The sequence below is a fragment of the Haliaeetus albicilla genome, chromosome W (genome assembly GCF_947461875.1).
Source record: "Haliaeetus albicilla chromosome W, bHalAlb1.1, whole genome shotgun sequence".
NCBI lineage: Eukaryota > Metazoa > Chordata > Aves > Accipitriformes > Accipitridae > Haliaeetus > Haliaeetus albicilla.
Window position 1 is genome coordinate 33,871,848 of NC_091515.1, and position 17,600 is coordinate 33,889,447.

Genomic DNA, 17,600 nt, shown 5'->3' on the forward strand with positions numbered 1-17,600 from the left:
CCCCTCTTACGTTCACAGATGGACATAGTCATGGATACTGCTGCAACCCAAAGAAAACATCTAGATGACCCTGGCTAACGTAACCGGACAAGATTCCTTATGCCTCAGTACAGCAACACTGAACAATCCCTTTTCCACATGTCTAATAGGGGTTCCGCTGGCATCAACGAAGTTTAAGAACCTATTGATGGAGACCCCTGTGCAGCAGGCCATAGACTTGACGGATTGGAATGCCTTGTTTCCATGGATTGGGCATTCACCCTCATTGCCACTCCAGGAATCACAAATTCTGGGGCCCCTGAATACAGACTGGTGTAGAATTATCTTATTTACTGTTAGATGTAGATAGTATTAGACATGCAACCTTACAAAATAGAGCTGCAATTGACTTTCTATTACTTGCTCATGGACATGGCTGCCAAGACTTTGATGGACTCTGTTGCATGAACTTGAGCGACCACACCACATCTGTTCATGCACAAATACAGGAGCTACAAAGGCTAAGTCACCAACTTGTTGTGCAAACAGGTTGGAACCCCTTTGCAGGGTGGCCGTGGGGGTGGCCGTGGCTACGACAACCCATCTTAGGTTTTGCTCTTGTATGTCTTGTGTTTTTATGTAATGTGTTTTGTCCCCTGTATTATTCAACTAATATGACAAATGATGGATACTCTGCTGCAACAACATATCGTATGAATGGTAGAATGTCGTCATGTTCCATCCACGGACCATGCGGTGGCATGTGTACAGAGGGGTTAAAAGATGGGATTTTGGTCCGTGGATGAACACTAGGGGAGAAGTAGATAGCCAAGAAAAACGCAGTCAGCACAGAAAACGGATGGTTTGTTGCCCATTGCTTGGAATGCTGACCACGGAGATAAGAGAGCTGAGCAATACTGAGGGAGGACGGGCAGCAGGCTGTTGCACAGCACAGCTGTGAGCATGGTCGGCGTGTGACTGCTGGATTATGACAATATGCCGCATGTACAAAGCCCATGAATCAATAGACAGGATGCCTATGGCTCGTGCAGTGCGCCTGGCCAGCGAGCGCATGCATCATAGGCTCCCTATGTTGCAACCAAGGTGTGTTTTGGCACCCGCTGGCCACGTGTGCCGAAACCCGTTCCTCCGCAAATGTATAAATACCGGGATTTTCCAAAGAGCATCGGGCTGGTGTACGGCAAGGCCACCGTTGCCTCCATGGGGACGCCCACGGAAAGCTGGCACCTACTGATTGCTGGACTGAGCTCGTGGTAAAAGATGGCACAAGAATGTACGGATGGTCCATCTTCCTCACGGTCCTCGGGTCGGTATGTTAACTTGCTTTACAAGATACCCTTAGCATAATGCACGACTGTAGTTAATAAATGCTTGCTCAGTGTGTGTGTGTGTGTTTGCCTTCTCGGGAATCCTCGAAACCACCCTAAAACACATCCCCTGCTAAGTTCAGCTCCAGCCACGCCTTGGCCTTCCTGACCCCATCCCTACACAACTTGGGAGTATTCTTCCCAGGATACCTGTCCTTGCTTCCACTGCCTGTGCATTTCCTGCTTGCCCTTTAGTTTGACCAGCAGGTCTTGAGTCAGCCATGCCAGTCTCTTGCCTTCCTTTCCTGATTTCTTACACCTGGGGATCGAGAGCTCTTGCACTCTATGGAAAGCATCCATAAAGATCTGCCAGCTCTGTTCTGCTTCCTTGTCCCTGAGGGCAGTTTCCCAGGGGGTCCCATTGACTAACTCCTTGAACAGCTGGAAGTTTGCTTTCCTAAAATTCAGGTTCCTGACTTTACTCTTCACCTGTCCCATATTCCTCAGGACTGCAAACTCCACCAGTGCATGATCACTGCAGCCCAGGCTGCCTCCAATCCTGACGTCTCTGATTGGCTCACTTGTGTTGGTGACCAACAGGTCCAGTAATGCATTCCCTCTGGTAGGGCTGTCTATTACCTGGCCTAAGAAGTTATCGTCAATGCACTCCAGGAGTCTCCTGGATTGCCTGCAACTCACTGTGCTACTTTTCTACCAGATGTCAGGGTGGTTGAAGTCCCCCAGCAGGATGAGAGCCTGCAAGGATGATGCCTCCTGTAACTGGAGTAAGAAGGCTTTGTCAATAGGCTCCCCTTGATTGGGCGGCCTGTAGTAGTCACCGACCACAAGGTTCCCTCTGTTGCCTCGGTCTCTAATTCTTACCCACAAGCTTTCAATCTGCTTGTGGCTATTCTTCAGAGACAGCTCTTCACAATCTACCTGTTTCTTGACACAGAGGGCAACCCCTCCACTCCTCCTTCCTTGCCTGTCCCTTCTGAACTGCCTGTAGCCATCGATAGCTGCACTCCAGTCATGAGATTCATCCCACCAACTTTCAGTAATGGCAACTAGGTTGCAGTTTTCTAGCAGCACGGTGGTTTCCAACTCCTCCTGTTTGTTGCCCATGCTGCGTGCATTGCTGTAGAGGCACTTCAGCCTGGCTGTCAGCCATGTCACCTTTTTAGAAGAACACACCTTAATTCCTTTGAGGTATTTCACTGGTGTTTCCCTGTTGGCTCCCATTACCTCAGGAGCCCCTGGCTCATCTCCGTAAGACTTCAAGCGTGCTCCAGTGTACTTCTTGGAACAACAGGCTGAGGTTCCTTGCTAGCACCCCATCCCTCTAACCTTGGCGTGTCATCCCATGGCTTGTCACGGGCAAGCCTGATATTATCCCCCTCCCCCTTCAAGTCTAGTTTAAATCTCTGTCAATCAGCCCCGCTAGCTCATGAGCAAAGATCCTCTTCCCCCTTTGAGAAAGGTGAATCCCATCTGACACCAGCAGGCCTGGTGCTGTGTAGACCATCCAGTTATCGAAAAACCTAAAATTCTGGTGGTGACATCAGCCACAGAGCCATGTATCAACAGACTGGGTCCATCTGTTTCTTCCAGTGTCGCGGCCCACAAACACAAGGAGAGAGGAAAAAATAACCTGTGCTCCGGATTCCCTTACCAACCATCCCAAGGCCCTGAAGTCTCTTTTGATTGCCCTTGGACTATGTCTTGCAACTTCATCGCCACCCACATGGAAGAGCAATAACTGGTAATAGTCTGAGGGCTGTACCAGGCTAGGAAGTTTCCTAGTGATGTCCTTAACCCGGGCCTCAGGGAGGCAGCAGGCTTCCTTAAGAGGAGGGTCTGTCCGGCATATTGGACCCTCTGTTCCATTCAGAAGGGAGTCACCTACAACTATAACCTGTCTTTTCTTCCTCATGGAGGCGGTTGTGATACAGGGGGTAGGCCTTTCTAACCTTGACACCACCTCTGGTGTAGATGGACCATCATCTACATCATCCATTGACTGACCTTCCACATCCAGAGCCTCACACCTGTGATACAGAGGCACCTGGGAAGGCGAGGTAGGCAGGGAGGTGGTTTGCCTGCTGCCCTGAGCATAGACTTGCTTCCATTCACTCCTTTCCTTTAAGTTACTGCCTTCAGCCTGGCAGGGGGAGGATACAGGATCCCCTTGATCTTGTTTTTTTTCTGGTGGCTGTTCCTGTTTCTGTCTCGGGGAGGGCAGAGCATGGTTCCACCGGTCTATCTCTTTCTCAGACCCCCTGATGCTCCTTAACCTTTCTACTTCCTCTCATAGCTCTGCCACCAGGCTGAGCAGATCATCCACTTGGTCACACCTCACACAGGTGTTCTCACTACTGCCATCAGGTACTAGCAAAAGGCTCTGGCACTCCCTGCAGCATCAGATCTGGGTGGCTGCACGATTTTGTGGGAGCTGTCTGGGTTGCCACATCAGTTCTGGTGAGTGCAGAGGACATAGCTTTCTGCCAGGTGGGTACCATAGCTAAGCTCCTTCTGAGAGGGTGATGACCACTGACTGAACTGACCTTTTGAGCTGGCAGGGTGATGATGCCCTTCCTGCATGCTTTTCCACGCAAAATGCCACACAAACTGCTGTGCCACGCCCTGGTCGCTAGTGCTCCCTAGACTGCTTTTTATAGGTGTGGGGGTGGCCATGGTTGCTCTGGCAATGCCCAGGCCTCCTCAGCATCTCTCAGGAGAGCTGCAGGCTCCTGGTGGGTCTCTCTGCTGCCCTGGCATTTCCCTGCCTCAGGAAACCCCCCTGTACACCAAGATCTGCCTCAGCTCTGGAGCAGCTCGCCTCAGCTTTGACTGTAAAGAACTGGCAAGATAATAAAGATTCTGAAAAAAGACTCTTCAAAGATCTTTGCTTCCCCCTTAACTAGTACTTAAATAAGCCCTAAATCAACTTAGTGGAAAAAAATCTTAAAGCAAAACGCCCATGTCAATCCATAAAGGGCTGAAGGAACTCAAAATGAGTTTCCCTCAGACAAATCATATTTTCCTCCAAGAGTCACCAGAAACAGAAAACTTCGTACTTTTAAGTGAAGAGCATTTAATGCATATACCTATCTTACCACTGTTCCAAGAGATTAGCAAAGCAACACTTTTCAGAATTTGTATGTGTATGCCTCATACTTACTAGCACAATAAAACTGGCAACATAGGGATCTACTTCACTACTGTCACAAAGAATCTCAGGCATAAAAACTGAGTATCAGCAAGCTACAGAGGAAGACATGGGACTTCGCTGAAAATCCTCCCTTTGCTCCACTCACCCTTCTCTCTGCCTCCTACAAACTACAGAGAGCTATTTGTTCTTTGAGCCAATGCCTTCACTAAGTGACCTAGATAAGCTTTGCTGTTGTATGAATACACAGGTGTTTTCATGTTCAGGGTAATGGTTTTAAGTACCTTCCACCTACTTGCCTCTTGAAATTCAACCATGATACAAGTTATTAGAAGATAACGACCACATGAGAGCTGAAATGACGTAAGGCTTTGGCAGAAGTCTGCATCATGCAACGTCTATATGACAATAACTTCACAGCTATACCAATACAGCGCTCAGCGTGAAGTGATCTAAGAAAGCCTTCTCCTAGTTTAGCCCCGAGCACATTCCTCGGAGGAGCCTCCGCTGCCAGCTGCTCACCGCGGGAGCAGACAACAACCTCCTGAAGCCGCGGACCAAACGGTATGTTTTACAAGGGGAGCCTGTAAAAGTACGGGCCGGGGCAGCTGGTAAATCGCACAGAGACGTCTGGCGTGCAGCATAGTCCCTGTAAGGGAGGAGGGTACCCTGTATGGGGGGATTTGCTGACCGATAGAGCGGCCGCTAGCGATCTTGGGGGTAGATCGAGCAAATCCGGGGTGACTGCTGCATCCCAGTATTGGGAGCCAGGACGGACCTGTCGATGACTGGTATATAAGAGGCAGGAGAAGGGTAAGCGCACCCCCTCGCAATTGCGCTTGGTTTATTTTTTGCAGCTGCTGAAGGTTGTCAACTGGAGCGATGCTTGTATGATGTGAATGTTTGGAAATTTATGTTAAAGATTTTGTGTGGGTGTGTGGAAATGATATGTTGAAATTTATAGGTGTATGTATGTTTGTTAATGTGTGAATGTCTTTACGTATTAATAGGGGTGATTTCTTGCTTTGTATGTGGGCTTACAACTGGACTATATAATAATTAGCGTCCGGCTTGGGTTTTGTTGAAGTGTAAATCTTGTGGGAGAAAGCTGGTACTGTACATCTAGCAGACAGAAACCAGACTGCCTTGAGTGTTTTCTCCAAATTCCACACCTTTATGATTGGGAAAGAGGTCACTAAGAATCCAAAATACTGAGATTGGTGTGTAAAGGAAAATTTAATTCCAGAAATTTGGGATGTGTGGGAGGAAAACTGGGAAAGACTGTAAAAGAAGTGTAAGAAACAATTTGCATGGAAGCTTATTAAAAGGAGAAGCTAAGATCAAACTTAAGAATCATTAGGAGGAGTTATAAAATGGGAAACAATCAAGGAGGAATATTGAGGAAAAGTCCTCTGGGTTGTGTAATTGCACACTGGAAAGATATTGTTGGGACCGGAGGTACGGAAAGTAAAAAGAACCTTATTAAATACTGCAATCAATGGTGGCCGTTGTATAAGTTAGAAAGTGATGCTAAGTGGCCACTTAATGGGTCACTAGATTATAATACTCTATTACAACTAATGCTGTTTTTAAGGAGAGAAGGAAAATGGGATGAGGTTTCGTATGCAGACATGTTTTTCACCCTCCGAAATCATCCGGAGTGGCAAAGGGACTGTGGAATAGTACCCCCACAGGACCCCATGGTGCTTGCACTTGAGTGAGAGAACAACAAGGAGCTTAGAGGTAAACTGAGGCGGTGTTGTTCGGCATGTAGTATTGGACAAAGATGTACAAAGACAAATAAAATTCATCAGGTACCAGAACAAGATCTAACTGATTTGTTTAAGCCTCCCCCTCGACCACAGGAACAGGATGCAGACTCGGATAGAACTCCGGCCCCCCCGAGCAGTCCTGTATCCTCCCGTACTAGGAAGAAAATTGCCTCAACAGCTTTACAAGTACCTCTCCGAGAGGCGGTGGGGCCAGAGGGTGGGATGATGCTAATCAAAGTACCCTTTTCTACTGCTGACCTAGGGGAATGGAAAAAGGTTGCTAAAGATTATAGGAGAGATCCGATAACTGTAGCTAAGCATTTCCAATTTATTGTGAAACAGCATAACCCTGATTGGAAGGATATACAGTTATTATTGGAATATATGACTGAGACAGAGAAACAGCTGATTTTAAAAACAGCAGGAAACCTAGCTGAAGATCATTATAAGATTACAGGAGGGGACATTAAAGAATATTTCCCTCTCCAAGACCCAAAGTGGGATGCTAATAGATCTGCACATATGGAAAGATTGCAGGGGTATCAGGAGTGGATTATAAAAGGAATGGAGAGAGCGATCCCCAAAACTATAAATTGGTCAGCTTTATATGCAGTTAAACAGAGTCCTTCCGAGTCTCCATCCGAATTCCTGGATCGACTGAGGGATGTAATGCGCCGCAACACACCGCTGGATCCTGGGTCAGAGGTAGGAATACAACAATTAGTCTCCCTGTTTTTGGGTCAGTCTACAGGGGATATAAGGCGCAAACTTCAGAAATTACGCCCTACAGAAAGTAGGAATTTAGAAATATTATTGGACGAAGCATGGAGGGTATTTAGTAACAGAGAAGAAGGATATAGGCAAGGGCAAAGGAAATTAATGGCTGTTATTCAGGAAGAAAGAGGAAGAGGGCCTAGACGAGACTTGTCCCGACTGGGCAAGGATCAATGTGCTTTGTGTAAGAAATTTGGTCATTGGAAAAGGGAATGCCCAAGGAACAAGGAGGATGAGAGGGCTCAAACAGGAAGAACGGTAGCCCCTGTGAAGGGAGACTGACGGGAACCTGGGGAATCTACCCTAGCAGATCCACTGGTTATAATTAAGCTAGGGAAAACACAACAAGAGGTAGAATTTTTGGTAGATACAGGAGCAACATACTCGGTTTTGAATCAGGCTTTGATGCCCCTGGGAAATGATTATGTCATGGTGAAAGGAGCAACTGGCCAAAGTGAAAAGGCATATTTTTGTAAACCTTTAGAATATAAATTAGGAAAACAGTGGGGCATTCATAAATTTTTATATATGCCCAACTCCCCAAAGGCACTTTTGGGAAGGGACTTGTTGGAACAATTGGGAGCAAAAATTGTATTCAAAAAGGGAGAAATTACTCTGGAGGTAAAAGATCAGCAATATATTCAAATATTGAGCCTAACTTTAACCAGTCTCCCCTTAGAAGGAAATATTAACGAGGACATCTTAAACCAAGTGTACCCGGGGGTATGGGCTACCGATGCACCTGGAAGAGCGAAAAGTGCCCCCCCTGTTGAAGTTAGGATCAAGGAAGGCCAAAAGCCGGTAAGAATTAAACAATATCCCCTAAAGAAGGAAGATAGAGAAGGAATCCGGCCGGTGATAGAAAAATTTTTGCAGTTGGGATTACTAAAAGAGTGTGAGTCTGAATTCAATACCCCTATATTACCTGTTCAGAAGCCCGATGGGTCATATCGGGTGGTCCAAGACTTACGGGCGGTGAATAAGATAACTGAAGATCTTTACCCGGTAGTGGCGAACCCATATACCCTGTTGACCGTATTAACACCTGAATTGACTTGGTTTACTGTTTTAGATTTGAAGGATGCTTTCTTTTGCCTCCCTCTCCATGAAGCCAGCCAAAAATTATTTGCATTTGAATGGGAAAACCCCAAGAGTGGTCGAAAGACCCAGCTCACTTGGACGGTGTTGCCACAAGGATTTAAGAATAGTCCTACCATTTTTGGCAATCAGCTTGCGAAAGACTTAGAATCCTGGGAAGCCCCGTCTGAGGAGGGGAAGCTGTTGCAGTATGTGGATGATATCCTGATCGCCACTAAAACAGAGAAAGATTGTATGACATGGACGGTGAGTCTGTTGAATTTCCTGGGACTCCAGGGGTACCGGGTATCCAAGAAAAAGGCACAGGTAATGCAACGCAAAGTGAATTATTTGGGCTATGAAATTAGTGCGGGACAAAGAACTTTGGGACAGGCCCGTAAAGAGGCAATATGTCAAACTCGTAGACCTCAGACAGTAAAAGAGTTACGAACTTTTCTGGGAATGACAGGGTGGTGCCGATTGTGGATCTATAATTATGGATTGCTTGTTAAACCACTGTATGCATTGACAGCCACTGAGCAGAAACACCTTGAGTGGAATAAGGAGACCGAACGAGCCTTTGAGCTACTGAAAAAGGCTTTGATGTCGGCCCCGGCCTTAGGACTCCCAGATGTGAGTAAGCCGTTTCTTCTTTACTCCCACGAGAAGCAGGGCATTGCTCTGGGAATATTAGCACAAAACCTGGGCCCATATCGACGGGCAGTTGCCTACCTCTCTAAGCAGTTAGACACGACTGCAAAAGGTTGGCCTGGATGCCTGCGGGCGGTTGCGGCCGTGATACTGAATATACAGGAAGCCCGAAAGTTTACTCTGGGCCAGAAAATGACTGTTCTGGTGTCTCACACAGTATCAGCAGTACTGGAAGCAAAAGGTGGACACTGGCTCTCTCCACAAAGATTCCTGAGATATCAAGCTGTATTGGTAGAGCAGGATGACGTGGAGATTATAGTCACTAACATTGTCAACCCAGCTTCTTTTCTCAGCGGGAACACAGGAGAACCGGTACATCATGACTGTTTGGAAACCATCGAAGCAACATATGCCAGTCGCCCAGACCTGAAAGACAGCCCCATGGAAAACGGAGAAACCTGGTTCACAGACGGAAGCAGTTACGTCCTAAATGGTAATCGACATGCGGGATACGCTGACGCCACCAGCCAAGAGGTAATAGAATCAGGGGCTTTGCCCATGAACACCTCTGCACAGAAGGCAGAAATAATTGCTCTAACCCGCACCCTGGAATTGGCCCAGGACAAAGTTGTGAACATTTATACAGACTCAAAATATGCCTTTGGAGTTGTACACGCACATGGAGCAATTTGGAAGGAGAGAGGACTATTGAGTTCTCAAGGGAAAAACATCAAACACGCAGAAGAAATTCTGAAGTTACTGGAAGCTGTCCAGCTCCCTAAGAAAGTAGCGATTATGCATATTAAGGCACACCAGAAAGTGAGCTCAAATTTGGAAAAAGGGAATGAGCTGGCGGACAGAGAGGCAAAACAAGTGGCCAGAACAAAGGTAAAAACAGAAGGGGCCTTAATTCCTGATAGACAGATTTCCCTAGAAGGTAAGCCAGAATACACTAAGGAAGACCAAAAGCTCATTACAGATTTAGAAGGGTCATATAATGAAGAGGGGTGGGCTCATACCCCACAGGGAAAGCTAATCGTTCCCTCTTGCATTTGATACGGGAGGAACATAGGAAAAGACATTGGGGAACAGAAGCTCTGTATAATCATTTGATAAGAGAAATTGTGGCTAGAAATTTATACACCACGGTGAGACAGGTGACACAACAGTGTGATCTTTGCCTCCAGACTAATCCTAAGAATACCCCCAAGCTGGAAATGGGCCAGATTGGAAAAGGCAATGGGCCTGGACAACAATGGCAAATTGATTTTACAGAACTTCCAAGAAAAGGGGGGTATCGATATTTACTAGTTTTAACTGATACCTTTTCAGGTTGGCCAGAAGCATTCCCAACAAGAACGGCTAAAGCTCGGGAGGTAACTAAAATACTGGTACAAGAGATAATACCACGTTTTGGGGTTCCAGCAACCATATCCTCTGACAGAGGACCACATTTTGTCTCAAAAATAGTACAACAAATTAGCCGCCACTTGGGTATAGATTGGCAGCTTCATACTCCATATCACCCCCAGTCGAGTGGTCAAGTGGAAAAAATGAACCACTTAATCAAACAGCAAATTGTGAAATTAGGACAAGAAGCAAATCTGACATGGCCTCAGTCTCTCCCTTTAGCCCTTCTGCGTATATGAACAAGACCAAGGGCGAAAGAAGGACTGAGCCCCTTTGAAATTCTGTATGGACAACCCTATGGGATACAGAGAGGGATGTCTGTACAAGCGGGGGATGAAATTATGACTTCTTACATGGTGGCATTAGGTAAGCAACTTAATAAAATCAGGAAGCATGTGGTAGGGACTCGAGGGAGAGGTTTGGATGGGCCTGTGCATAATATACAACCAGGGGATTATGTGTATATAAAGTCTCTTACAGAAAAAACTCTGGAGCCGCAGTGGGAAGGACCCTTTCAAGTACTACTTACCTCCTTCACCGCGATTAAGATCAAGGAACAGAACGCCTGGATCCATCACACTAGGGTGAAGAAGGCACCCAAAGGACAATGGACTTCACAGGAAAAAGGACCTTTGAAGCTCAAATTTGTGAGACATTGATTGTTATGTTTCTGAGTTGGACCTTGTCCAAGGGGCAGGCTTGGGATCGAAATACTTATTTAAATATGACAGAGAGTATCTCGAAAGTACTAAATTTATCAGATTGTTGGGTATGTAATCCCCTTCCTCAGGGGAACATGGAGCTCCCCTTTTTAGGAATCCCAACCACAAATTGGACATCTCTTATTGAAGATGGGCCAGACAGGAATGGATCATGCCCTCATGGAAAGGGAAATACCCAGCAGGGACCCAACTTTGATCTGGAGGTGCCCAACCCTAAAGAGATCTTAATTACTGGCCGTTGCTTAAATATTACTGATAATATTTGGGGAGACATGGATAATTGTAGCCTTGCGGAAAATCTGGGAACTTTTGATAAAGGAAAATTAGAACGCCTTGGACTAAACTTAAGTATCAGTTTCTATTATATCCGGAAACCAAAGGGGGGGCCAGGAAAGAAGGGGGCTTATGTGTAGTTATAAACCAAACTTGCTGTACCTATATCAATCAAAATCAACGAATTGAAACAGATCTTGAGGAGATATGGGAAAAGACTAAAATACTACATGAAGTTTCCCAAGATGACACTTCTTGGGGCTTGACAGGCATATTAGAAAAACTAACCTCCTGGTTGCCAAATTTAATATGGTTAAAGCATTTGTTTTGTCACTATAATAATCATCATTCTCTTGTCTGTGGTCCTTTGCATAGTGGTTCGATGTGGCCTTTTGTGCTGTAAGAGTACAGGAGACTCTTACAGTGAATGGAAAAAGAATCAGTTACGACGAAAACTGGAGACCAACAAATACTTTGAGAGGATGCTAGATAGGGAAACAATGTATTAGAAGTACTAGGATTAAATATAGTAAAAGAATTTACTATTTTCTAGAAAAGGGGGGACTGAGACAAGGGGAGTCAAAAGAATCTCAGTAGACATAATAAAGGGGGGTGAAAGATGATGTTTAATGCTTACATTGTTGAAATTAGCTGAGGTAGAGACAGTCCTTGATAAGAAGAGCTGGTCCCAAGAACCAGCCAATGAGGTAAAGACAGTCCTTGATAAGAAGCAGGAGCAGGCCCCAAGAGCCAGCTAAGACTGGTGTTGCGGCTTGGGTGAATACCAAGAAATCACTGAGCCTGCGCAAGGAAAAAGGTTACTAGCGGTGACGGAGTCATCTATCTTCATCTCTGTGACCACCAGATGACCACCATAAAGAGGCCCTGCGCAGGCGCAGTTGGGAGGGGACTATGGAAATGACCTCTCGGAGCAAATTTTAATATGAAGCGGGGATAGGTCATGCCTATGTATAGGCGTATTGTGAATATGTAATACCTGACTGTATAAACTTGAGGCGAACTGCCGAGTCGGGCGCGCACGACTTTGGTGGGACTACCCCCCATGCCGCCCAGCGCTGAATGAACATACCTACTTTACAATCTCACTGATTGTGGAGTCTGTTTTCCGCACGTCAAGGGGAAATGTGTGCAAAGAGAAAACCACATCAAGGAATCCGAAAACTGACTTCAGATACAAATAGAGAAAAGATGGATGAATTCACAGAATAGGGATACAAGCAGAGATAAAAAGCATATAGATCTGAAGTAGGTAAAAAAGTTTCCTCAAATACATAAAGACCATGAATAAAGATATAAAAACTGCTACCAACCAAAGCAACACCCAGAAAAATGAAATACAAAGGTGTGTTCTTAGGGCTGCTAAAAAGGAAGAAGAAAACCAACCTACTTTACAAAGTGCTGAGCAGGCAGTACTAGATTTATCCAAACATGATTATGTTCACAGACCCCTAGGCCTTCAAGACCTAGGAAGTTCTGGAAGAGGAAATAAAATATAGGGTAGAGCAGTGTATTGGGTCTGCCTGAGATGGAGTTAATTCTCCCCATAGCAGTCCTCATAGCGCTGTGCTCTGCATCAGTAGCTAGAAAGGTGTTGATAACACACCAGTGTTTTGGCTACTGCTGAGCAGTGCTGGCACAGCATCAGGGCTGTCTCTCCAACATTTTTGCTGCCCCTCAACGGCAGACTGGGGCAGGGCAAGATCTTGGGAGGGGACATAACCAGGACAGCTGACCTGAACTAACCAAACAGATATTCCATACCGTATGACATCAGCTCAGATATAAAAGCTAAGTAAAGGGAGACGGAAGGGGGGCATTTTTGTCTTCCAGAGCAACCACTATGCATACTGAAGCCCTGCTTCCCAGGAAGTGGCCAGACATCGCCTGCTGATGGGAAGTAGAGAATAATATAATTTGGTTTTCTTTGCTTTCACTTTATTAAACTGTCCTTATCTTGACCCATGAGCCTTTTGTTATATTTTCTCAGGTGGACAGGGGGGAGGAGGGGGAGTGATAGAGTGGCTTTGGTGGGCACCTGGTGCCCAGCCAGGGTCAACCCACCACAAGCAGCAAGGAGAAGCAGGTTGGTTTGCTATGGTAATGAGTGCCTCCACTGAGGAAGCAAAGCCACTCTAATGAAGTATGAGCCAAACCACACAGATAGGTTCCTGGGAAAGAAGAGTCACAAGGATTGATTCAATAGCCAGCCCTAAGGCACAAAGTTCTGTACTCAATCTTTTTTTTTTTTTTTTTTTTTTTAGCCTGAAATAGATTTTGTCTTTCTGTTCCTTTATTATGCCCTTTTCCTTCCTTCCTGAGTAATCCCTAAGTCAGAGAGTACGAGAGCTAAAGAAGGACAAGAGCAAGAGGACTCAGTTAAAATCTCAGTCTACCTAGAAAAAACTGTCACGTTAGTGTAAGAGCACAACTTGTATATATTTTGAAATACTATAATGTTGCTGCTTCCTTTATTTACTGCCATAAGAAGGAAAAAGAAAAATAGTATTAATATTCCAATTCTCACTGCCCAACTTCACCTTGTGTTTGAAACATACAGCACTTTTAGAACTCAGTCCTGCAAATGGCCAGAATTAGTAACTATCCTAAAATTTTGGAGTACTTGATCTTAGATTTCATATAAAACTTAAATATCTGTCAGATTTATGAGAGTGACTAGTCCCACCTTCGACAGTGGATTTAGTTGCTTATTTAAGGATTAATGACCCAACAATGAACATAGAAAGCTGTGGATTATGATGAAGTGGAATTCACTTGATTCAATGTTGACTGCTCATTTTATGTTTTCCAATTACATGGTTCAATCACAGTAATAAGATTACCAGATTAACAGGTAAAATTATGCAGATTTGCTAACTAGATCTGGAGCCTTGAAAAGAATACAGAAGTTCTGAAATTCACATCCCCTTAGTATGCTAAAAATATATTAAGGACATCAAAACACCTAAATCTTTGGAATTTCATCAGTCTTAGAGTATTTATTAGGCTCTCATCACACTGGACAAGGCAGAAGAAACAAATGTCATGGCATTTGTACATTTGGTTCATCCAGCATTTCTCCAGTCAAAACATAGCACCTGAATGAGGGCAAAATTAACCCCACAAAGACTGTAGAACATTCTTGGTGTACAAAGGATAGTTGTAACATGGACTGATTCTTCAGCTAATTTACTTTACACTATTTTTTTAAAATAGACTAAAATGATATTAAGTCTCCACTATAGACTAAAACTATGTTAAACTATATAAAACTATGTCTATTATAAAGCAAATGGATATTGCACTTAAACTCACAAATCTATTAACACTAATTGTGAATTATATTTCTTAATATATAAGCTGATTTTAAAAAAAGTAACATTCTTTCTAAGGTAATAAATGGTCAAAGCTCATTTTACAACAACAGGGATATTTAAAACAGAAAACTGCAATATACTATAACCAAACTGCCTTAGGGTAATACTCCCCCTTTTTTTCTACAGAAGTTTCTATGAAATAATCCAATACTTTTAAAATTGAAGCTAACAAAAAGATTTCACTTCAACATTTGACTTCTGGATTTAAAACAATTTCTCATTACAGATGTTGCAAAAGCCAAAGTAGCAGGGATGTATCATCAAGTTCGAATAGGCACTTTATTTTTAATTAAAAAAAAACCCAACAAAAAAATACTTACACATCCACAAATAGTACATAATCTTTACTGTCTTCTGGAATTCTACAGGAATGTCTACAGAAAAGTCCTGGTAGAAACATGGACCCACTGGAAAATTCTCAGGAAGAGGTGGCCAGTTATTTTTTCTACCTGCAAATCAGAAGAAGAAAAAAAAAAGAGAAAAAAAAAAAAGAAACAAACAAAAAGTGCTTTATAATACAGTTTTAATCTCTGTATACTAGAAAGAGATATGCATTTGGACTTGTTCAAATTGTTTTATGCACAAGTTTCACAAGTGTACGGATAACTTGGGCTACCAAAACCCAAGAGTTTTATTAGCAATCTTCACACAATACTGAAAATAAACTTCAGAAATAAAATACAAGTACAGACAGATCAAGGAAAGTACAATATTTTATCTATGTAAAAGACTAAGCAGGCATCTGACAGTTCCTATAAAGTAATGAGAAAAGACAATCCTTCACAGAACAATTTCTCAGAGTTCCTTGACTTTTAAACGCACATTTCCCTAAGACCCACCATACTCTCATACTTTGTGGAACACAAAGACTGGGGACTGAAAAGCATTCTTCATTCTCAGAATCCTGATATTTGTAACACTTTGAACTAGTTCCAAATACAGTTTAAAGTCAAAGCTTTACCTAAAAGCCTATAAGCCTGAATAAAGGCAGCTATTTAAATGGTCTAAACTACTTTTTTGTTACAAGAAGATGCCCTACAGCATCAATATATTTTGATACAGTAGTGTGACAGAGTGAGGACACCACAAAGGACAACACAGTATCAGACACTTGAATTTCCCGTATGCTGATCTGCTCACAGACTAGAGTATACATTCTGCCAAACACTCAGAGATTCAATTGAGATAACTACAATAAACCTTTACCATCGCATTTCAAATTCGGGATGCAAGAGATACATTAATCACCATATTCCAAAAGTGGAGCTGAACTAGAGACTAACCTAAAGGCAGCTTTATTTGAAATTCTGACAAGGTTTGCTTGCAATTTCTATCTTCAACCATATCTTTACTAGCAGTTCATCTGGTAAGAACAGAAAACTTGCAAAGCTTACACACTTGCATTATTTCTTATTTCTTTCCCCACTCAGACAAGATGAAGCCTACAGTTCTGTCCAAACAGGTCCGAGGCACTATTATGTGTTAAATTTTCTGCCTCTTCCACTGAACATTTTTTATCAAGCCTTTCACAGCAGGGGATTTAGAGAGGGAGCACAGAGAAGGTAATCAAGTAATATTCCCATCCATATTAAAAACTTCTTTGGGATTTCTTATATGAAAAATATCTGATAATAATTCAGATCTTCATTCTACAGTATATGGTTATTTCTTTCAGGACCAATAGTTTCAAGACAGAGTCACAGAAAAAAAAATCAGATATCTTATAATAGTTCAAGTTCTTATTTAAGAATTTTATTTGATGTGCTTTCCCATCCCTGTGGCACAGGTTACAAAATTTTCAACTGTCATGGTTTAAACCCAGCCGGTAATAAAGCACCACAAAGCTGCTCGCTCACTCCTCCCCCTCCCTCCCTCCCTCTCCCCCCCGGCCACGGTGGGATGAGGAGAAAATATAAAGGCAGGCTTGTGGGTCAAAATAAGGACAGGGAGGGATCACTCACCACTTATGGTCACGGGCAAAAGACAGGCTCAACTTGGGGAAGAAACAAGATCAATTTAATTTACTACCCAATCAAATCAAAACAAGGATAATGAGAAGTAAAACCAAACCTTAGAACACCTTCCCCCCACCCCTCCCTCCTTCCTGGCTCAACTCCACTCCCAGTTTTCTCTACCTCCTCCCCCTGGTGGTGCAGGGGGATGGGGAATGGGGGTTGGGGTCAGCTTGCCACACATTGTCTCTGCTGCTCCTTCCTCCCCAGGGGGAGGACTCCTCACTCATCCCCTGCTCCACCGTGGGGTCCCTCCCACGGGAGACAGTCCTTCATGAATTTCTCCAACATGAGTCCTTTCCGCGGGCTGCAGTCCTTCACAAACTTCCCTGGCATGGGTCCTTTCCACAGGCCAATCTTCAGTCACAGACTGCTCCAGCATGGGCTTTCCCATGGAGTCACGGCCATCTTCGGGGACATCCACCTGCTCCGGCGTGGGCTCCTCCATGGGCTTCAAGTGGGCATCTGCTCCACCATTCACCTCCATGGGCTGCAGGGGGACAGCCTGCTGTCTCACCACTGGCTGCAGGGGCATCACCTCCTCAGGCGCCCCTCCTCCCGCTCCTTCTTCACTGACCTCGGTATCTGCATAGGTGTTCCTCTCAAATTCCAATCCCACTACTCACTGCAGATTCCCCTTCTTAAATCTGTTATCCCAGAGGTGCTACCACCGTCACCGATTGGGTCGGCCTGGGCCAGAGGTGGATCCAACTTGGAGCCGGGGGAGCTTCTAGCAGCTTCTCACAGGAGCCACCCCTGCAGCCCCTCCCCCGCTACCAAAAAACCCCACCACATAAACCCATAACATAACTGAGATTGAAAGACAGCTTGGTGAGATGGTTTGAGATCAAAAAACAAGTGGCCTTTTTCTAAATACGCTTTGGATACTCATATTCCTAGATTGTGTCTTGATAAGCAAAGAGCTAGCTCAGAATTATTTTATTCAACACAAGTTACCATCTCAAGGCCTATTAACATACCTTCAACAGCATGCCTACACTATGAATGCAGACACCCCCAAACTAGCTTTGTGCAAGC

General features: G+C 44.3%; 1 protein-coding gene across 2 annotated transcripts in view; it reads right to left on the reverse strand.

The window, feature by feature from the left end:
* Positions 1 to 17,600, reverse strand: part of LOC138683479 (secretory carrier-associated membrane protein 1-like) — an 86,968-nt gene that overhangs the window by 21,991 nt on the left and 47,377 nt on the right. For both annotated transcript variants that reach the window (XM_069775349.1, XM_069775348.1), the window contains one exon: positions 14,871 to 14,999. In XM_069775349.1, coding sequence (XP_069631450.1) covers positions 14,871 to 14,999 — 129 coding nt within the window. The remainder of the gene's footprint in view (positions 1 to 14,870; positions 15,000 to 17,600) is intronic.